Source organism: Molossus molossus, unplaced genomic scaffold (genome assembly GCF_014108415.1).
Source record: "Molossus molossus isolate mMolMol1 unplaced genomic scaffold, mMolMol1.p scaffold_m16_p_2, whole genome shotgun sequence".
NCBI classification, from domain to species: Eukaryota; Metazoa; Chordata; class Mammalia; order Chiroptera; family Molossidae; genus Molossus; species Molossus molossus.
The window spans coordinates 50,029,632-50,052,446 of NW_023425355.1; the positions used below are offsets into that span (position 1 = coordinate 50,029,632).

The following is a 22,815-nucleotide window of genomic DNA, read 5'->3' on the forward strand; positions in this document are numbered from 1 at the left end:
CTATTTAGCTTCCATGTGTTAAAATGTCTTTGTATGTTCTTCTTGCAATTGATTTCTAGTTTCATACCATTGTGGTCTGAGAAGATGCTTGTTATAATTTCAATCTTCTTGAACTTGTAGAGACTTAGTTTGTGCCCTAACATGTGGTCTATCTTTGAGAATGTTCCATGTGCACTTGAGAAGAATGTGAATTCTGTAATTTTGGGGTGTAGTTCTCTGTAGATATCTATTAAATCCATTTGGTCTAGTGCTTCATTTAGAGTCTCTGTTTCCTTGCTAATTTTTTGTCTAGAGGATCTATCCAGTGATGTGAGCGGGGTGTTGAAGTCCCCTGCTATGATTGTATTGCTCTCGATTTCTCCTTTGAAGTCCTCCAATAGTTTTTTAATATATTTTGGTGCTCCTATATTGGGTGCATATATGTTTATCAAGGTTATATCTTCCTGTTGGATAGATCCTTTCAATATTATGTAGTGGCCTTCTTTGTCTCTAGTTATGGCCTTCAATCTGAAGTCTATTTTATCAGATATAAGTATTGCTACCCCAGCTTTTTTTTCTTTTCCATTTGCTTGAAAGATTTTTTTCCATCCCTTCACTTTCAATCTATGTGAGTCTTTTGTTGTGAGGTGGGTCTCTTGTAAACAGCATATAGATGAGTCTTGCTTTCTTATCCAATCAGCTACTCTGTGTCTTTTTATGGGAGCATTCAGTCCATTTACATTTAAGGTGGTTATTGATATGTACTTATTTATTGCCATTTTGTTTAGTGTGGTTCTATTTTCCTTCCCATTTCTCCTGGTAATTACAGGAGTCCTTTTAACATTTCTTGCAGTGCTGGTTTGGTGCTAATGTATTCCCTTAGCCTTATTTTGTCTGGGAAGCTCTTTATTTGACCTTCTATTTTGAATGATAGCCTTGCTGGGTAGAGTATTCTTGGATTCAGATCCTTGTTTTTCATGACCTTGATTACTTCATGCCATTCCCTTCGAGCCTGTAATGTTTCTTGTGAAAAGTCAGCTTAGAGCCTTATGGGGGTTCGTTTGTAGGTAACCCGTTGCTTATCTCTTGCTGCTTTTAGGATTCTCTCTTTGTCTTTAATTTTTGTTCCTGTTCTTAAGAGAAATACTTTTAGTTTTTGCCCATTGAGTATGATGTTGGCTGTTAGTTTTTAATATATGGCCTTTATTATGTCTAGATATGATCCCTCTATTCCCACGCTGCTGAGCTTTTTTTTTTTTTTATTAGAAATGGTTGCTGGATTTTGTTAAAGGCTTTTTCGGCCTCTATTGATATGATCATGTGGTTTTTATTCTTCATTTTGTTTATGGGGTGTATCACATTTATTGATTTGCGAATATTGTACCACCCTTGCATCCCTGGGACGAATCCCACTTGGTCATGGTGAATAATTTTTTTGATGTATTGCTGGATCCGATATGCTAGTATTTTGTTCAGGATTTTGGCGTCTATGTTCATCAGGCATATTGATCTGTAGTTTTCTTTCTTTGTAGTGTCTTTTTCTGGTTTCGGAATTAGAATTATCGTGGCCTCATAAAATGAGTTTAGAAGTCTTCTTTCTTCTTGAATTTTTTGAAATAGTTTGAGGAAAATTGGTGTTACTTCTTTTTTGTATGTTTGGCAAAATTCCCCTGTGAAGCCATCCGGGCCTGGGCTTTTCTTTGCAGGGAGTCTTGATTACATCTTCAATTTCTTTTGATTTTATTGGTCTGTTCAAGTTTTCTATCTCTTCCAGGTCCAGTTTTGGGAGACTGTGTGTTTCTAGAAACTTGTCCATTTTGCTTAGATTGTCGAATTTGTTGCCACATAATTTTTCATAGTAGTTGTTAATGATCTTCTGTATTTCCGTGGTATCAGTTGTTATTTCTCCTCTTTCATTTTTGATTTTGTGTCTTTGGGTTCTCTCTTTTTGTTTCTTGGTGAGTCTAGCTAAGAGTCCATCAGTCTTGTTTATCTTTTTGAAAAACCAGCTCTTTGTTTCATTGATCCTTTGAATTGTTTTTTTTTTTTTTTTTTTTTTTTTTGGTCTCTATGTCATTTATTTCTGCTCTGATGTTTACTATTTTCTTCCTTCTACTTGCTCTAGGGTTTTCTTTTTTTTTTGCTTTCTAGTTCTTTAAGTTGTGACGTTAGGTGGTCTACTAGAGATTTTTCTTGCTTCTTGAGGTAGGCCTGTAGTGCTATGAACTTCCCTCTCAGAACTGCTTTCGCTCTATCCCATAGGTTTTGTGTTGTTGTGTATTCATTTTTATTGGATTCCAAGAAGTTTTTAATTTCTTCCTTGATCTCCTCATTGACCCATTCGTTGTTTAATAACATGCTATTTAGCTTCCATGTGTTCAAATATCTTTGCGTGTTTTTGTAGCTATTAATTTCCAGTTTCATGCCATTGTTATCTGAGAAGATGCTTGATATGATTTCAGTCTTCTTGAACTTGTAGAGATTTAGTTTGTGTCCTATCATGTGGTCTATCTTTGAGAATGTCCCATGTGCACTTGAGAAGAATGTGAATTCTATATTTTTGGGGTGTAATTCTCTGTAGATATCTATTAAATCCATTTGGTCTAGTGCTCCATTTAGCGTCTCTGTTTCCTTGCTAATTTTTTGTCTAGAGGATCTATCCAGTGATTTCAGTGGGTTGTTTAAGTCCCCTGATATTATTGTATTGCTATCAATTTCTCCTTTGAAGTCTTCCAGAAGATTTTTAATTTATTTTGGTGCTCCTATATGGTGTGCATATATGTTTATCAAGATTATATCTTCCTGTTGGATAGATCCTTTCAATATTATGTAGTGGCCTCCTTTGTCTCTAGTTATGGTCTTCATTTTGAAATCTATTTTATCAGCTGTGAGTATTGCTACCCCAGCTTCTTCCTGCTTTCTGTTTGCTTGGAAGATTTTTTTCCATCCCTTCACTTTCAACCTATGTGAGTCTTTTGTTGTGAGGTGGGTCTCTTGTAAATAACGTATAGATGAGTCATGCTTTCTTATCTAATCAGCTACTCTGTGTCTTTTTATCAGTGCATTCAATCCATTTACATTTAAGGTGTTTATTGATATGTATTTATTTATTGTCATTTTTGTGTAGTATGGTTCTATTTTTCTTCCTATTTCTCCTGCTAATTACAGCAGTCTTTTTAACATTTCTTGCAGTGCTGGCTTGGTGCTAATGTATTCCCTTAGCCTTTTTTTTGTCCGGGAAGCTCTTTATTTGACCTTCTATTTTGAATGATAGCCTGGCTGGTTAGAGCAGTCTTCGATTCAGATCCTTGTTTTTCATGATCTTGATTACTTCATGACATTCCCTTCTGGCCTGTAGTGTTTCCTGTGAGAAGTCAGCTGAGAGCCTTATGGGGTTTCCTTTGTAGGTAAGCTGTTGTTTATTTCTTGCTGCTTTTAGGATTCTCTCTTTGTCTTTAATTTTTGGCATTTTGATTACTATGTGTCTTGGTGTAGCCCTGTTTGGGTTCTTCTTAAACTTGAATGCCTTCTTCCTTCACCAAATTATGAAAGTTTTTTGGCACTATTTCTTCAAATATATTCTCTAACCCTTGCTCATTTTCTTCTTCGAGGACTCCTATGATGTGAATATTATTATGTTTCCAGTTGTCCCACAGTTCTCTTAAGCTGTCTTTCTGTTTTTTAATTTTTTTTTTCCTTTTGGTTTTCCAATTGGTTGATTTTTTCTACCCTGTCTTCTAATTCACTGATCCGGTCCTCAGCTTCCTCTACTTTGCTATTTACATCTTCCAATGTGTTCTTTAATTCTGGTATGTCAGTCTTCATTTCTTCTTGGTGGTTTTTAATTTCCAACTGGTTGATTTTCAACATTTCTATGTCTTTACTCATGATGATCATGTCCTTACACATGCTGTTGAGCTTCCTCAAGATCATGGCTCTGAATTCTAGTTCTGTTAACTTGCTTAACTGCACCTCATTTATCTTCTCTTTGGTAGAGGTCTCTTGTTCTTTATTTTTTCTTTTGTTTCTGTGGTTTACCACTTTAGCTATCACAGTGGGCGTTGGAGCCTGCCAAATTTTCCCTGTGGGTGGTGGTGTTCTTCTCTTTGTGGCTCCTTCTCCTGGGTTTAGATGAGCGAGGGAGGATCCACGTTACACACCACTGTCACGTCTTACCTTCCTGGTTAAAGTTGCTAGCCCAGGGAATGGTACAGTTATCCTCTAGCTTTTTGCTTGCAGGCTATCAGTAGTGGTTACCTGAAAAACCTTGGCTTCTCAGTTGAATGAAAAACTCCCTCAGGTGCTCAGTGTAAGAGGATTTCCCGAGGGTGGGGCAGATGCTAGTTGTTAATAGGCCTCAATCAGCATTTCAATGGCCCACAGGGTGGGGTTGAATCTTCAAGGGAGGGGCGGCTGCCTCTCCCCAGAGCCCTGGGAAGGAGTAATATGACCACTGTCCTATGTGGTTGCAACTCAGCAAAAGCTCTGAGCGCCCTCCAAATCCCGAGTGTCCCCAAACAGTTCCAGTGTAGTGTGCCCTCCCTCTGCCGGAGCCCATGGTAAGTGGATGCTGCTATTTTAGCCTCTGTCTCAGCTCTGTGCTGTGGAGCCGCTTGGGAATTTAACCCGAGGGCGCAGCTCACAGCCAAGGCTGCAGCTCACAGCCAAGGCTGCTGCTCACAGCCAAGGCTGCTGCTCACAGCCAAGGCCGCTGCCCATAGTCAAGGCCATCGCTCCCAGCTAAGGCCGCGGCTCCCAGCTAAGACTGCTGCCGACTGTGGGCTCCCAGCCCTCCTCTCACATCTCCGCAAGCCTACCAGGATTGAGTCAGTGTCGCTGGTTATGTGGTTCTCCAATTGCTTTTCTGTTATCTTTTCCTGATGTTTTTCTTTATTTTTATTGTAATTCTAGTTTGGTCCTGAGAGATGGTCTGTGTAGCTTCCATTCATTCTGCCGCCATTTTGGAATTCTCCTACCCCTACTTCAAGATTCCTCTTAACGTCCACCTCTTCCATGTATGTTTTCAGATTTGTACTGAATGTGCTTTCTACCTTCTTTGAACTCTCATATGATTGCTTTGTTACTCGTGTGGTATTTGCCTTGTTCCAGAATATGTCATTTTAACTCATGTGTTTTCTTTCTCTACGTGACTTGGTTATTCTTTGGCTCTTGTTTCTAGTACATGAACCCTGAATTATACAATTACATGCACACACGCTCATGGGCACACAGACGCACACAATCAATAGGACGGAAAAAGATAACTGTGAAGGAGAAAGAAACAGGAGAGAAGAGTTTTTGCAACTCAGAGACTTCCAGGGAAATGCTCCAGACACTGCTTTCAGACAGAGAGGAGAGCATGTTTCTGATCTGTTTCTTAACCCACATCTAAGACCACCAAGTAAATGCCAGACCCTTTCTGGAAGGATCTTTGTTACCTCCAAGTTTGTTACTCAGGACTGGCAGATGGGCTGGCAGGAAAATAAGAAAATGGAGCCAACCCTATACATGATCAGCTAGTTAAAGTCCCCAGGTTCATTGGCCTTAGTCAAGGCCATCCAGCCTTCATCTATATTTGCTAACTAATCAACAAGTCCTTACTGAATACCTATTGTGTACACAGCACTGCTTTGGAGGATAACAAGTGTGTAAACTGCAAGGAGTTTACAGTCTAATTAAGAAACCACAAAATACTCATACATTTTGAGGGAAACCAAACTTTGCCTCCCCAAAATATACTTTAGGGATATAGATAAGTTTTAGCTGTTGATGGAAAAACTTGCTTCAGGAAGGAAGCCTTAGCATATTCACCTTAGCATGAATGAACTGTGGCAGACAGGGAAGCTCTGAGCAAATCCCTTTGTTAGACTCCCTCCCTGTCTAAGGAATTTATTTTCTTCCCCAACAGTATACATACATACTACATTTACCCATACACATGCACACACCTATACAGTTGTGCTTCCATAAATTTAAAAGTGACTCACAACCATGCAATGTGATAAAAATCCAATTAATCACTTCTTACAAGACATGGGGATTGAACTGGAACTTGAAAAATCTGAAAATCAATGGTAAATAGGACATTGCAATTTCTTTTTATCATGAAGTAGAATAAAAGCAAATAATTTTCTCCAGTCCTAGTGAGGATAAAGAATGTATGTAAGGACGAGATAAACCAAAGAACTTATATCCATATATGCATAACCAATGGACACAGACAATAGTTTTGGGAAAGCAGGAAGGGGTGAGAGTGAGAAGGAAGGGAAGGGGGGAACATCTGTAATACTTTCAACAATAAAGATTAAATAAATAAATAAATAAATAAATAAATAAATAAATAAATAAGAAAGATGAAAAAATGTATATAAGGTTTCCCCTGAAAGATTCCTGCCCAGAGAATTTGGCTAGAGGGAGCAGTTCTTAGAGGCTTCAGCCCAGGGTGCCTCAAGTAAAGACACACTTAGGCAGGGAATCCAGTTTATGTTTAACCACATAGAGCCAGGAACAACAGTGATTCTATAAGCTTCCTAGACATAATGCCCTAATATAGCAGGCATGATATAAAGAAAAATTATGAAATTTTACCCTTTTGGGGCAATAACATATTAATAAATTTCCTCCTGTCTACTAAGTTCTTCTAGGTGGGTTTAATAATCAAATAAACAGAACCAAATTAACAGGAGAAAAATCAAAGTTTAAATACATTGCACATGGGAAATTCACATAAGCATAAAAATTCCAGACAGCAAGGTAATATTTGGTGTATATGACATTAAAAAAATTGTTTTTTCTTTATTGATTTTAGAAAGAAAGGGAGAGGAAGAGAGAGATAGAAACATCGATGAGAGAGAACATCGATTGGCTACCTCCTGTATGTCCCCCTGGGATTGGGCCCACAGCCTGGACATGTGTCCTGACCTGAATAGAACCAGTGACCTCTTGGTGCATGGGTCAATGCTCAACCACTGAACCACACTGGCTGGACAGTATATATGACATTTTAAACAAAGGAGTAAAATGGGGAAATACGTTCTTAGATTTCAGCTTAGATAGGCAGCTTGAAAACTTTGGATTCAAACCCGCAGAAATTCTGATCATAGTAATGCTGTGTACTTGTCTTGCTTTTTAAAGTGCAAGACTTTCAGATTCTGATATGATTGTGTTTATAAACTGCTTACCACTCACCCAGGGAAAAGATCACTTTCTCTTGGAAAAAGGACAGCTTAATCCACAGTTAACATGCTTTTTCTTATATGTGGCCTTAAGTTGTAAGAAAGAATAAACAGATGCATGAATGGATCAAATAGGAAAGGACACAATGCAGAGGAAAGGGAATCCACTGAAATGGTGCAGGTACAAGAAATCACAAAACATCCTTCATTGGTACCCAGTAGTTTAACCCATTTGATTTGATTCTGAAATATTGCATTGGGCTAACCTGAATCTTTAATTAAACAGAATGTGCAAGAACACGTTTAACATCTTACAATATTTCTGTCTGAATACCTGTTTGGGTTGAGGTTTTGGTGTGTCTGGAAGGGTCTATGGAAGTCATGTGACATCCTTGCAACCTTTTTCTGGTTAGAATGATCAAATAAAACCTGAATATTACCTGGGATGTTGTGACTTGGGACTGGACCAGAAACGATCTCATTTGAAGACTCATTCCATGTCTTAACTCTCGCTCCTTTCTTGTGAGTATTTTACTCCTGGTGAAAACCCTTATAGTGAGCATTTGAGTTAATAGGAGGGTAGGCCAGAGAGAAAAAGATCTCTGTTGCTTGACCTCATGATTGGATCTGTGGAAGATGTTGAGGACTCATTTCAGTATGAAATGGAAGTTTCCTTTTCTCTGTGTCCTGTTTTATAAAGCCCACCGTCCACTGGCTACTTCCCAGTCCAGTTTAGCACCTATTTACCTACACCCACCACACCCTCCAAGAGCTCCATGCATGGCCATTAAGATGGATTTCTTTCTTCTCCTAGGTCTCCAAGGCTTCTTTTCAACTTCAGATTTCAAAATATTCTTTGTTTCATTCCTTTCTCTACAATGTTCAAAGGGAATGGGACAGAGACTCTTCCTTGGTCTTGACGTTGCCTCTACCCTCACCCTGCCGCAAACCAAGATTATTGGTCCTGAAATAGAAAATCATGTTCCAACTCTGCAGGCTCCAGTTTTGTCTGGGGGCTGAGCTTTGGAGGGAGCCATGAGTACCAATCTGCTACCCATGCCTGAACACTACCTTTTAAATTGCTTGTGTCCCCTTGTTTGTGATATACAAAAGAATGTGCTTCCAGAAAGTTTTTTGCATTCTTATTGGCATAATGAAAGTTTCCAAGCCATCAGCCTGCTTTCCTAAAAAAATTATTTCATCACATGTGCAGAGAAGGCTTTTGTTCCGGAGCTGTGCTGCCAGGTGGCAAGCTTAGCTTTGCAAGCAGAAGGGAGGAAATGATGCCTGTTGTAATGGAGTCACACTCAGCCTCTCATGAGAAGAGTACAAAGTGCATCACTTTCCCAAGTCTCTGATGTTTGCTGTGCAAGACTGACCAGCCACTGGATGCCTGGGGAGGGGTGAGGGGAGGTGGATTAGTGCTGAGGCTGAGTGAGACAATTTGAGTTAACAGCCCTCTGAAAAAGAGTTCTGTGCAGAATGGAGGTGTTAAGTGTGGAAGAGCTGAAGCTGGTTATGCACTGCACATTGCCAGGTGACTCTGGGCCAGGGGAGGGCATGGCCATCTAGAAGCTGGCCTTCTCTGGAATGCAGTCTGCATGCTCTCTCTTGCAGGGCCAATCCACTGCCCTGGGCTTGTGTTCCCTTATCTGTAATGGGAAGGGAATGGACTGGATGCCCACAAAAGTCCTTTCAAGGCAGACAGACTATTGTGATTTCTTTCTTTAATCCGGGTGTTTCCCAGATGGAAAAGAGGTACTGTGCTTGAAAGGGTAGCATAAAATGATGACACTGGTTCTCCATCATTTTCACCCTTTTACTACCAGGACCCTCAACATCTGTCTCACTTGCCACATGAAGGTGATCCTGTGTGAGAGTTCCACAAAAGAAAATTAGTATGTGTCTGCTAAGAGGAGGTGGCTGAGGCAAGGATTACTTCTGGTTGGAACACCATGCGGCCTTGGCTTAAAGGGAGGAGGGAGTGTAAGGCAAGTCTTAAATGAAAACAAAAGTTATGATGTGCAGCATTCTTAGGACGAAGGTTATGTCATTACATCAACTGACCCCAGAGGTGTCCACTCAAAGTTGAGAGAGAGAGAAAAACATCAATGTGAAAGGGACACATTGAGTGGTTGCCACCCACACAACCCAACCAGGGCCGGGGACAAACTGCAACCAAGGTATGCACCCTTAGCAGGACTGAACCCGGGTCTCTCTGGACCGCAGGCCAACGCTCTAACCGCTGAGCTAAACCGCCCAGGACAACTTTTGCAATATTTGAAGTGTAGGTTGAGAGAAGTTCTGTTTGGGACATTAGTTAATTTGGGGGATTAATTTTAGAAAATATCTCTCTTCGCAAACATAGGCTAAGGGTAAATTACCGTATATAGCAATACTCCGTGTGTTTCTTATGTCTCATGCCACCACTCGGCCTTAATAAATGTGGCACCTGAAAGAAGTAGAGTTATGTCTAAAGAACAATGTAGGTGACAAAGACACCATGCACTAAATAAATTGACTTTTTCTTTTCTTTCATGCAGGGTGAGCATGAACAAAGAATGATCTTTGTGAGTGTGTGTCAGACAGGGGGTGAGGGTTAACAGAGGGATTTGTGCTGAGTGTTCCCGCAGTCTCAGGTCGGAAAGGCTGAATGTAGTTTTTTCATCTATAGCCAGAGCAGAGAAGAAATCAGGACTGTGACTGACGGGGACTTAGAGATTATTTGTACAGGCCCTGTAGTTCGAAGGGTACTTAAAGCACTGAGAATACAGGGGTTTAAAAGAGAAGGAAAGTTGGTCAATGCTAGGAATTCAGAAATTTTGACTTTGAAATCATCTGGTGAGAATGGAGAGGAGCATATGTGGAATGTTCTCAAATTTCCCCCACTCTCAACAAAGCTTGGGGTCTCTGACTAGTAATAACATCCTTCTTTCTGCAGAAGCCCAGAATCAATCTCTCTCTCTCTCTCTCTCTCTCATACACACCCCCCCCACTTTGGTGACATTGGATACCCACAAGTGACAAAGATTGGAAGAAGAAACAGATAAAAATTAGTGGACACAGGGGCAAAGAGTGGATGCTTTCCCAAGAAACTGGAGCCTCCCTTCACACTAGGAATGCAGAAGCACTGAGAAACTGATCTTCGATTAACTCTCATCACAGAAGAAATGCTGATGTCACCACACCACCTTCTCTTCAGTCATTGCAATCACTCCATAGAATGACTGTGGTGTCCACAGTCACTTTTTTATTGATATTTCAGAGAGAGGGGGAGGGAGAGAGAGATAGAAACATCAATTGGCTGCCTCCTACCCGCCCCCTACTGGGGATCGAGCTGCAACCCTGGCATGTGCCCTGACCGGGAATCTAACAGGGACCTCTCAGTCCATGGGACGATGCTCAATCTGCTGAGCCACACCGGCTGGGCACAGTCAGTCACTTTTAACATAAAGCTCCACTAAAGGAGCCTCGCATTGCTAACAATTACTCAGAAACAAAGGTTTAACTGAGAAGAACTTAATACTATTTAAAAAGTGGGCCTGGCCTCTTCACTCTCCTAACCTCGTTTCCCCCTACCTTGACAGTTTCACCCAAAGAGGACAGCAGGAACGATGCAAACGTAAAACTGCTTCCTTCCAAGGAGTGATTCTTCTGCAACACTGCTCAGGACACCATCTCCTCATGCTGACTTTGAGCAGCATTAAACGCAAAGCCCCCTTTTAGTGTTCCACAGCAGGATCTGGGGTTCTCTCAAGGATGTTGAAGGTGACAAGATACATTTGAAGGCGTGATAGGCGGCTGCTAAGCTGAGGAAAGAGCAATAATAGGCATTCCTGGGGGGGGGGGAGAAGAGCCTCTTTGTGGCCTTGATGGAATCTCTTCTCACTTTTCTTTTGAAGCAGCAGAACCTGTGGGCCAGAATATTCCCCAATCTCCTCCGCCAAAGGGGAAGGCTGTGAATGAGATGTGGAGCACACCAGATGAAGGTTTGCTGGTCACCTGCCCATAAAGCCCTGTGAGAAGCCTTCGAGGACAACTCCCTTCAAGTCCTGTGTTCGGGTTTAACTTGTCAGCATGAATGGAGCTCACCCTGTTCAGAAACACAGTTCTCTCACTGGGGACACACCCCGCCCAATCTTGCACATGTCTGTGGTCCCAAAGGGACAGGGTGGGGACAAGGATGCAGTGACGGTGGGAAAGGAGGAGAAGATATGACTCAGTGCAAACTCACCATGGGCACTTGGGACATTTCTGTGATGTGCAGGGCCTACTGACAGTGATTTGGGGAGGTCATCTCATGAAAGGAGGCCTCCTGGTCATGCCTTTAAAATGGCATTTCCTTAACAATTTCCATACGTACACTACTCGTCCCATATGGCACGGAAAGACAAGCATACTGAGAATTTGCCTCTTTATTGATGCCACAAGTGCAGAGGAGGTGAGGGTGGCAGGGGTGGCATAGGAGTCAGTGGCACCAGAAGAACTGATCTCCAATCAGAGTCCTGAACAAGGATGGCATTCTAGGGCTTCTCCAACACCATAAAGTAGAGGTGGCTCAGAGGAGCAGACGGTGCATTTCTCAGTATCGATATCTCTCACTTCTCCAATCCTTGTCACTCCTGTTGTTAAACCAAGGCTAGACCAAGAAAGGTCTATATCCTGACAGCTGACTGTCAGCCTTTCAGCTGGCTTCTGCCCCCTCCTCACGAAGGATAGTGTCACTTTCTGTATGTGTGGGAATTTGGGCATGCTAAATAGCGGGCCCTATTTTATGCCATATTGAGGGTAAAGGCTCCCTATTTGAAAATCCTGTCTTCTGAGTGAAGTAAATAATTACTGGGAAAGAACAGAACGAGTATTTATTATTATTATTATTATTATCATCTTTAATCCTCACCTGAGGACATTTGTTTTTTTGCATTGACCTTCAGATAGAGTGGGGGGGGCAGGGAGGGAGACAGAGAGAAACATACACGTGAAAGAGACACATGGAGTAGTTGCCACCCACACGACCCCAACCAGGGCTGGGGACAAACTGCAACCGAGGTATGTGCCCTTAGTGGGAACCAAACCCGGGACTCTGTGGTCCGCAGGCCGATGCTCTAAACGCTGAGCCAAACTGGCCAGGGCCATAATGAGTTTTCAGAGGGAAGGTTTCCTTCAGGGATGTCTATGGGGTAATTAGTTCTCTGAAACCTCTTGAGAGTTAAAAAGGTGCTCTAGCAAGCAAGGCCTCACCATGAGGGTCCCATGTAGTTTGTGCCTTCTCTACTGAGTCATGAGAATCACTGAAAACCCTGGACACTGCCTTGACATTTTAGCCTGTAGTTTTAAGCACAGCTGAGTCCAACTCAACCAACCACCAATTGACTAAAACTCTCAAAAACATCTTCGGCCACGCAAAGGTTAGGAGGAAAAGGCATACCATTGCAACCGCTGTCAATTCTTTTGCTTCTTTTTTGTAATCCTCACACAGAGATATGTTTCTATTGATTTTCAGGGACAGAGGAAGGGAGAGACAGAGAGAATGTGTGTTTGGGGGGGGGAGGTCGGGCATGAATGCAATAGAAAAACATTGTTCAGTTGCCTCCTGTAGTTGCCAGGATGGAACCCACAAGCTAGGTATGTGCGCTGACCAGGAATGAAATCCGAAACCATTTTGGTGCAATGGAATGATACTCCAACCAAATGAGCAACCTGACCAGGGCATAACCATTGTTAATTCTTCACACTCCATCCTGCCCCGCCCTACAAAGTCTCCTGGGCTCCAGACCAGATAAGCTCACTCTGCTCTGGTCCAGGACCCTGGCCCAGAGCCACTGCTGTCCACTATGGCAGGTTATCCTAGGCGCTGCTACCGAACCAGGAGTCCCAATTCCATCCCTTATTCATAAGGCAAAGAGTGGAATAGGCATTTCAGGAAGATAATGAACTACCAGGGTAAGGGATCATAAACTCTTTCCTCCCTGAATATCTGCCAACTATTTCTGCAAACAAAGAAAACCTGTCAGTTAGACTTGTGTATCTTCTCAGTGTCCCAGTTAAGGGAGTTTACATTGTATTTAAATCCTTTAAGTTTCCAAACTGCACATTTTGCGACACAAAGGGCCATCTCTCCCTGCCTGAGACCTTGTTTTTTCCCTCCCCTCTTGGATGTCTTTGTGCCGCGTGAGTATATAGTCTAAACAAGCTGTGGTGGTGGGGGCAGGGGGTGGAGATCCAAATATACCAGTGGTCCAATCTCCAGGAACATAACCAAAGCCCCAAAGCCCCAAAGCCCACAGCTAGCTGTGGTATGGGCTGATATGGGTCTGTATTCCCAGTACCTGTTTCACAAATCGGTTCTATTTGCAAAAGAAGGGAAGAAAACCATGTCGTGTCGTAAGCTCCTTATGAAATTCATGCTGTAGGGTTTGGAAATAGATGAGAACACTAAGTTTTCCCCCTGATTTGTTTCTTGAGGCTCCTACTCCCTTCCCAATGCCACTGAGAGAGCACTATGGAAGCCCGGGGTGGGGGTGTGGTCGCAAGGCACCAAACTGTATGCTCTTTCTTTTCTTCTGCATATGTCTTTCCAGCCTGAGAAAGTGCTCCAAATCTCCTCCCAACCTTCCCAACCTGAGCCAGGCCTATGAGCCCAGGTTATGGTGTCAGCATGCCAGTACTCAATGGGCTGCAGCCTGTTTTTATCACTACACTCACATGCACTCTGTAGCAAAGCTAATAAACCCATCCTGATTTTCTTCACTTTCCTTTGGGTAAAAATCACTTTGATACACCTTTTGATCCCATGACCTACAAACTGGTCATCACAGCCTGCAAGAGTGAAAGAAGTATTTGAAATTAACACAGCTACCAATTTATCTGAAATGGGGGCTGCTTCCTGCCACCAAACAAATTCCATAAAACTCGCCTCTTCGAAACAGTACCATCGAAATGGAACAAAAATCTTTGGGTGTTAGAAATTCCTCAAGAGAATTTTCACTTATGCATTTCACAGATTCACAACGTTCGAATTTGCATCGGATCTGAAAGGCCTTTTTTGACTGTGTGTAATCCTCCTCTAACCTTTTCATCCTTATTAGCCCAATTCATTACTACTTTTTGCCTCTTTGTTTCATTCTGTAGACAGGCTTCCAAAGTTGGAAACTTTCCTCCCATCCTCCCCATGTGATTATTCTAGCAATGTTTTCAGGTTGATACCTCAAAGGGTTTCAGATAAGTGACATTTGGGGCTGCCACTCTTTCCAGTGCCTTACCAAACCCTTAAAAAGAAAAGAAGGAGAACCAGGCGACGGATCATGTAAGCTGTCTTCCCATGTCAGTCTCAGCTTAGCTAAACATGAGTTGTTCATGTAGAGCAGCAATTTTTAACCTTTTTCATCTCATGGCGCACATCAATGAATTACCAAAATTCTGCGACACACCTAAAAATGCGTTGTATGTTTGCCTGATCTGACAAAACGGGTATAATTTTGATTCATTCACACCAGAGGGCTATTGTGTGTTGGCTGTTGTCAGTTTTGTATATGTCAATCTAAGGCAGTGGTTCTCAACCTTCCTAATGCCACGACCCTTTAATACAGTTCCTCATGTTGTATGTGGGCCTATCTGCATGTGGGCAGGCCCGCCTGGAGACGGATAGAGGATCCGTGTCTCGGTTCCTAAGACCATCGGAAATATGTGTTTTCCGATGGTCTTAGGCGGCCCCTGTGAAAGGGTCGTTCAACCCCCAAAGGGGTCGCGACCCACAGGTTGAGAACCGCTGATTCTAAGGGAAAAGAGGTCAGTGCCCCTGACTATAGTCAGGTACTGCATGTCCTAAAATTCTTGCGGCACACCGGTTAAACATTGCTGAGACAGAAAATACTTTGGATAAGTTACTCCACCACCTCCATATTTTTACAAATGCACTGATTTAGTTAAGACCTTCAGCTTGGCTTTACATAATTTAGCACAACTGGAACCTCTTATAAGCCTCTCCTCTGTGCATTAATTTGCATACTCCCATAGGCAGGCTGAACCCCAACAGGAATCTACACAGAAGTGCTCCTTAAAGGATACCAGTGCTAGAAGGAGTTGAACTTTTTTGAATGTACTGATGAGGCTCAAGGCAGGCCGCCCCCAAAATATACCGATGTGGCATGTTGATTGTTTTTAATGAAAGTGATATGGGAAACAGCTGGTGCAAAAAGGACACTCTGACTCTCCTCTCTCTGTCCCCCTAAAAGCAGGTAATAAATCTTCCATATGAAAGGTACCCTCCCTGCACTGGGAGTTAAAGAGACATTCTCATCGCCAGAAATAGGGAATTCAGGACCGAGAGGCCTATACAAAATACATCTGTTAATTCTTGACGAATTTACTCCCCTAAGCAGAACTCGGCTGAGATTCTTCATTGATTGAGCGCCCAAGCCTGAGTCTCTTTGTCTCGTCAATTCCTCACAACTAGATTGTTTCTTTCTCTAAACAGTATGAAAGCTGCCTGCTTTGGACATTTCCTTCGGTCGTATTTCTGTGACACCTCCATATGTATGAATTAAATTCTTTTTTTCTCCTGTTACTCTGTCCCGCATCACTTTATTTGTTAGGCCAACCAGAAGAACTAAGAAGGGAAGGGGGCAAATTTCATTTCTCCCCGACGATACACTTATACGTGTCTTTGTGCATATGGTTAGAGACCTAAATATCTATATGCTTGTAAACAATACACGTTTAATCGTGTACACAGGCGGGAGAAACAGTTCATTTTTTCTTTTCCTTTAAGGAAGTGTGTTCTGTCTGGTATTGGGAAATAACCATAAGCTGGAATTTTCATATCCCATTTCCCTCCACAAAGATGCCTAAAGGCAAAACTTATTTGCCAACATAAAACAGACAGCAAAACACAGCAACGTGAGAATGTCTAGGACAAAGCTGTCCAAGTCCTGAAATTGGTTTTAGGACGATTTCCTGGCCACTCGGCTTTTATCAGGATTACTGACCTGCACTCTGGCTTCGGTCATGCCTATGCGTCTCACAATGATCCTTCTGGGGGGAGAAAACCACAAATGTTTAGTATTTGGAGTTGTGAATAAAATGAAATACATGGATATACACTTTATGCTTGTTTTAACATTTGTATTCTCCCCTCAACAACCTCCACAGGTACACTTTTCTGTCATTCCCAGCACCAGGTTTGCTTTATGGGCGGTTGTCTCTCAAAATTTCAGGTGGCATCAACAGCTGAGTAGTCGGGATAAATCTTTTTAGTGAACTTCAGAAAATTATAAAAATTAATGCAAAGATCTGTGATGAAACCATTATAAAACTTTTGAATAAAAGAAGGATCCGGTTGTTTGCACTACCTCATCCTTCGTACACTGACGCCAAAAATCGTGTTTACAACAGTAGGCCACCAGCACGGGTGATTAAAAAAAAAAAGATAAATCAGACCACATCAACATTAAAATCTTCCGTGCGTCAAAAGGAGTGAAAAGACAATGCACGACATGGCAGAAAATATTTGCAAGTCATATATGTAATAAGGAGTTTATATCCAGAATATATTAAGAAATCTACAACTCAACAATGAGAAAATACTCAGATGGAAAAATGCTCAAATGACCTGAATAAACATTTCTCCAAAGGTGGTAATCAAATGGCTACTAAGCACATGAAAACATGCTCAGTGTCACTAATTAATCATAAAAATAATGCAAATCGAAATCACACTGATAACACCTCATCCCATTACGATGGCTGCTGCCAAAAAATCAGAAAATAACAAATGTTGGGGAAGACATGGCGAAACTGACACCTTTGTGCACTGTTACTGGGAATGTAAAAGGGCACTGCCTGATTCCACCTGCATGAGGCACTTGTACGGGTGTTACACAATAAAGTATCAGTTTTGGAGGATGAACACCCATGCAGATGGATGGCGGGGATGCTTGCACAGTAAGAAGAATGTAAATACCGCTGAACTGTACGCTTAAAATGGTTAAGATAATAAATTTTACGTTATCTGTACTTTACCATAGTGGAAGTGAGAAACAAATTAGTCTTATAAAAAAATTAAAATGGGCAAAGGACTTGAAAAGCACATTAAATGATGTTCAACGTCACTTATCAATAGGGAAATGCAAATCAAAACCATAAGATGCCACTTCACATCCATTCGGATGGCTAATATCAGAAGGCAGAAAATAACACGTGTTGGGAAGAATGTGTAGAAATTGGAATCCTTGTGGCTGCTAGTGGAAATGTAAAATGGTGCAGCTACTGTGGAAAACAGTAGAGCAGTTGCTCAAAAATTTTAAGACAGAATTACCATATGATCCAGCAACTCCTCTTCTGGGTATACACAAGGTAATTGAAAACTCCCAACTGACTTTGCACCGCCAAGTTCACAGCAGCATTATTCACCGTCACCAAACGATAGAAGCAGCAAAATATGGTATTTACACACGATGGAATATTACTCAGCCTTAAAAAAGGAAAGAAATTTGGTCACATGCTACGACACGGAAGAAAGTGAAGTAATCCAGCCACAAAAAGAAAACCACTGTATGATGCCACGTCTAGGAGGCTCCTAGAGTAATCAATTCCATAAGAACAGAAAGTAGAAAGGTGGGTGCCAGGCCGGGGGAATGGAGAGTTCTTTACTGTGTACAGTGTTAGTTAAAAGGTGAAAAGTGTTGTGGGGGTTGACTGCACAACACGAATGCACTTAACACCACTGAACTGTACACTGAGAAATGGTTGAGATAGCCAATTTTATCCTTAAGTATACTTAGGTTAGCAAAATTTGACTTTAAGTGTACATTACCACAATAAAAATAAAAAAAAAATGACCACCGACCAGTAACCAGAGTTGATTCAGGTGGCAATTGTATGAAAATATTCCCTTGACCCGCAGAAGGCATTCTCCTCCCACACCGCTGGGGCACAGGTGGCTTTGTTGGCTTAGAAAGGGAAGGAGAAGGTGCCAGGCCCAGACAAATGTGCCTAGAAATAAACCTGGACCCTTGGGAGAATTGGGCACCTCTTGGAACATGCCACTTACCTTGCGAACCAGTCCGGGTCTTGAGTGTGTTCGTAAATGCTTTCCAGCTCCCGCAGTTGGGCTGGTGTGAAGGTACTGCTTTGCACACTTGGCTGCGCATTGTCCTGCTGCGGCGCCGCGGCAGCCGCCACCTGGGCCATCTCAGCCAGCTGCTGCCGGGGCTCCTGGTCGCCAGCAGCGCCCGCGTGGTTCTTGTGGCTCTCGTGGGTCCCGTGGGCTTCGTGGTCGATGTCAACTTCGTGGCCGATGCTGCCTTCCTGGTCGCCCTTGCGGCTGACGTCGCCTTTGCGGTTGATGCCATCCATGAGGCCCAGATCTTCTTCCTCTTCATTGCCTTCTTCTTTGGCTTCTGGCGCTGCACCCAGCACAGATTCAGATCTTATTTCCTCTTCGACCACACTTTCGTCCTGGCCGGGCAAGCCGGGGTCATAGTAGTCGCCTAGGGGCGGAGGCTCCATGGCTAGGATGCAGCCAAGGTCGAGCGCCTCCAGAAGCTGTGCTGGTCGGACACCCCAACTGTCCGCAGAGGCTGAGGCCAGTTCTCTTTTTGGCGCTAGGTACCGGTTATATCCGGTCTGCGGCAAGTTCAGTGCCTACGTGTTCAGCTTTCAGTGATTGCTATTGGCTTTGTTCCCCTGCCGAGTCGCGGTGGGTGGGGCTTGTTTTGGCGAGAAAGCAGCCGGGGTGTGGCCAAAAAATGGGAGCACTCTGGGGAAGAAGGGTGCTGGTGGTGGGCATGGGTGTGTGGAATCGGGGTTCTAATTTACGTCTCCACTTACTTATCCCGACTTCAGCAGGGTGCTTTATTAAGCAAGCTGACTGGGGTGGAGGGGTGCTTAGGGAGGGATAGTGCAGGGTGTGAGACCTCACAGAACCACAGGAGCCCTGTGGAAAAGATTGGAGAATGTCTCACGAACCAACATTTGGTCGTCGCAGGCCACGGGATAGTAATTAAGCTGAAATGATAAACTACGGAGGTCCTTGCTCTGGGTTTCTGCAAGGACCCTGAAGGCAGTGTTCGCTACGCTTCCCAGGGCGCCAGGAGCTGGATCTCGGGGCTGGGTGTGCACAGTATTCTGGGTCAGATGCCCTCTGCAAGAAACTCAACACAGCCCTGGTGAAGGTTCAAGGAGTCCAGAGTTTAAGTCACAAATCTGTACCAGAGTGCAAGTGTAGAGCCCAGCCCAGCGCTTAGCGCGTCCGAGAACGCTCGCATGGCAGGGGCTCTGGACGCCACACTGGAGTGTGCGTCCTCTTCTTCGGGCCACTCCCAAGTCTCTGGTTGCAGGACCTTCACGCAAATTCAGGGTTCCCTGTGCGGGGCGCTGGCTGTGAAGCCAGGTGTGCTTCCCCCCGTTCTCCTTGCTGCCTCGTCCTTACCTCTCTCTCTCCCCACTTCTTCTAGAAATATCGTCGTCAGCGCTTGCTGAGGAGAAGGATCAAATTCTATTTATTGCCGAGAACAAGAGAGCCAGGCCCGACTGAGGGGCTCTATGGTTCTCCCTTCAGGATGTGCTTTGTAGATGCTCCAGGAGGTGTTGATATCCCAGATACGGAAAATAACTGCTAATAATGGGCCCCACGCTTGGTATCACACATGATTGACCCTATTGTTACTGTCACAAACATCACTGTCTTTGGCATCATTTTAGAAAGTAATTAAAGCATTTTGTGCGACCTCCAAGGTATGGGGCTTAGGAACATCGCAGACTGTGGCCTAAGGGATAAGTGCCCCCTGCTTTTTTGTGGAGGGTGCCTGGGAAATCAGCTAGAAGATGGTGACTGACAGGTGCACTGTGTGCGTGAGTGAGCGAGTGTGTGTGTGTGTGTGTGTGTATGTGTTTGCACTCTGGGTTAGATCAGTCTTTTCTGGGCTGAATTCTTTACAGGGGTGTAGTGTGGGAACAGGGCCAGGGTAATGCTTGGGGTATGACACAGTAAATGTGGCACCGGGTTTTATAACTAACTTTTATGATCGTTGGTGTAGCTGCTCTAGTTTCAGAGGCTAAATGTTGGCAACAGTAAGGCTACTTGTGACTCACAAATGTTTTTGAGCACTTAAGAGTGATTGCAAAGGCGGTGCCTTCAGGGATAAAGAAACTCCTAAAGCCCACCTCGGGCCTTCAGTCTGGTTGTTCCAAACAAGTAGTCACTGCTTTTCCTCCTAAGGGTCTGTAAGCCAGTCAACACTGAAACTCACTGTTCTGCTGGCTGTCCCCAATATCTGTTCTTGCAAGTTTCCTCTCTTGGTCCACGTCTAGGGCACTCAGCAATCCTTAGTCTTTCTTCACAGATACTGAGATCAACATTATTGGTGTTTTGTTGCTCATTCTCCCTTTTGGACAATTACACGAAAAGTGAGCAGGGATATCTTTGCTGTGATATATCAGAGTGCCCTCTTTTTAAAATTTATTTTTCTTTAATTTGATAGCTTGTACAACACTTAGCCTTGTGCTGGCACACAGTAGGAGTGTAATAAATTGTCGTTATTTTCACCTATTGGTTTTCATACATCTGAAATCTTGTCCCTCCTCACCCTGTTTTATTTACCCATTTTGTTTTCTTTTATTTCACCCAACCCCCACCCTCTCCCCTTTGGCAGCTATCAACTTGGCTATATCTGTGGGTCTGTTGTCGTTTTTATGTATTGGTTTTGTTTTGTTTTAGATTCCACATGTAAGTGAAATCTTGTGGTATTTGTCTTTCTCTGTCTGACTTATTTCACTTAGCGTAATTCCTTCTAGGTCCATCTGTGTTGTCGAAAATGTCAGCTTGCATTCTTTTTTATCCATCCCTCTCTGGATGGACATGAAGCTTGCTTCCATAGCTGGCCTATTGTAAATAATGCTGTGTTGAACATAGGGGTGCATATATCTTTTTGAATTAGTGTTTTTGTTCTCTTCGGATATGCATGCTGAAGTGGAATAACTAGGTCATATGGTTGTTTTATTTTTAATTTTTGGAGGACACTCCATATTGTTTTCCATAGTGGCTGCACCAATCTGCATTCCCACCAACAGTGCCTGAGGTTTCTGTTTTCTCCACATCCCTGTCAACACTTGTTACGTGTTAATTATTTTATGATCACCATTGTGGTTTTCATGTGCATTTCCCTGATGATTGGTGATGTTGAGCATCTTTTCATGTGTCTATTGGTCATCAGCATGTCTTGTTTGGAGAAGTATCTATTCACGTCCTCTGTCTGTTTGTTAAGTGGATTGATTTTTTTTTTTTTTTTGGTGTTAGGTATTATGAGTTCCTCATATATTTTGGGTATCTAGTCTTTATCGAATTTATTATTTCGGAATATTTTCTCCCATTCAGTACGTTGTCTTTTCCTTTTGTTGGTGGTTTCCTTCGCTGTGCAAAAATCTTTTTGGAAGGGACTGAGATGAGGGATGGTTCTGCCAGACTGGGGACCAGAACGGGGAAATCAGGCGACAAGGAGACCACAGAGGCAACCAAGAGACAGGAACTCAAATGCTGGGGAGACAGTCCTGGCCTGTTTGGCTCAGCAGTGAGAGCGTCGGCCTGTGGACCAGAGAGTCCTGGGTTGGGTTCCCGCTATGGGCACGTACCTCGGTTGCAGTTTGTCCCCGGTCCTGGTGGAGGTCGTGTGGGTGGCAACCACTCAATGTGTCCCTCTCACTTCGATGTTTCTCTCTCTGTTTCTCTTACCCCCTCTCTCCCTCCTGCTCTATCTGAAGATAAATGCAAAAATGTCCTCAGGTGAAGATTTAAAAAAAAAAATGCTCTCCTCGGGTGAGGATTAAAAAAGGAAAGTGCTGGGGAAACAGGATGCACTAACTCCAGAGGAGCTAAAGAAGCATCCAGGGGGTTCAAGATGGCAGCGTAGGTAAACGCGGTATTGACTCCTCCCAAATCCAGATCAAAATTACAACTAAACTATAACACAACCATCATTCAGAAATGCCTGAAATCTAGCTGAATGGAAGTCCTACAACTACAGAATTAAAGCAGCCACCACGCGGAGACTGGTAAGAGGGGCAGAGGCGCAGTCGGGCTCGTGCCACACCCACGAGTGTGGCGGATAAAATCAGGAGGGACACCTCGGCTGGAAGGTCCTCGCTGAGGAGTGAGGGGTCCCCGTCCCACACCAGGTGTCCAGCTCAGGGTTGCAGTGCCAGGAAAGGAAGTCTCCATAACTTCTGGCTGGAAAAACCAGCGGGAACTGAGGCTGAGGGAGGCTGCGGCTGTGGGAGCCCCAGGCAGTTCCTCTTAAACGGCCAGCCCGTAGACTTACTCGGACTTCCTCCCTCTAAGCTCAGAGGGGAGGCAGCTTGAGGGGCGCCAGAGACACACAGGGAAAAACTGAGCTCTTTGGCCTCAGGATGAGGGCTGGAGAGGTGTCTTTCTCCTGGACAGACAAGGTAGATTTTAGGCACAGTGTTAGACATTGGTAGATTATACGCACATTGTTAGGCAAAGGTAAATTTTAGGCACAGTACTAGGCTGAATGTAGATATTAGGCACAGTAATATGCAAAAGTAAATATTAAGCACAGTATAAGGCGGAGGTGGATATTAGGCACCGTATTAGGGCGAACGTAGATTTTGGGAACAGTATTATGGCAAACATAGATATTAGGCA

The 22,815-nt window shown here is 43.3% G+C and overlaps 1 protein-coding gene across 1 annotated transcript; it reads right to left on the bottom strand.

Annotated features, from left to right (window-relative positions):
- Positions 1-16,096: 16,096 nt before the first annotated feature.
- On the bottom strand, positions 16,097-18,662 carry RHOXF1 (Rhox homeobox family member 1). Its single transcript, XM_036270061.1, has 2 exons — positions 18,205-18,662; positions 16,097-16,187 (listed from the first exon to the last, which is right to left on the bottom strand). The coding sequence occupies exons 1-2, from the start codon at positions 18,660-18,662 to the stop codon at positions 16,097-16,099; spliced, it is 549 nt and encodes a 182-aa protein (XP_036125954.1).
- Positions 18,663-22,815: the final 4,153 nt, after the last annotated feature.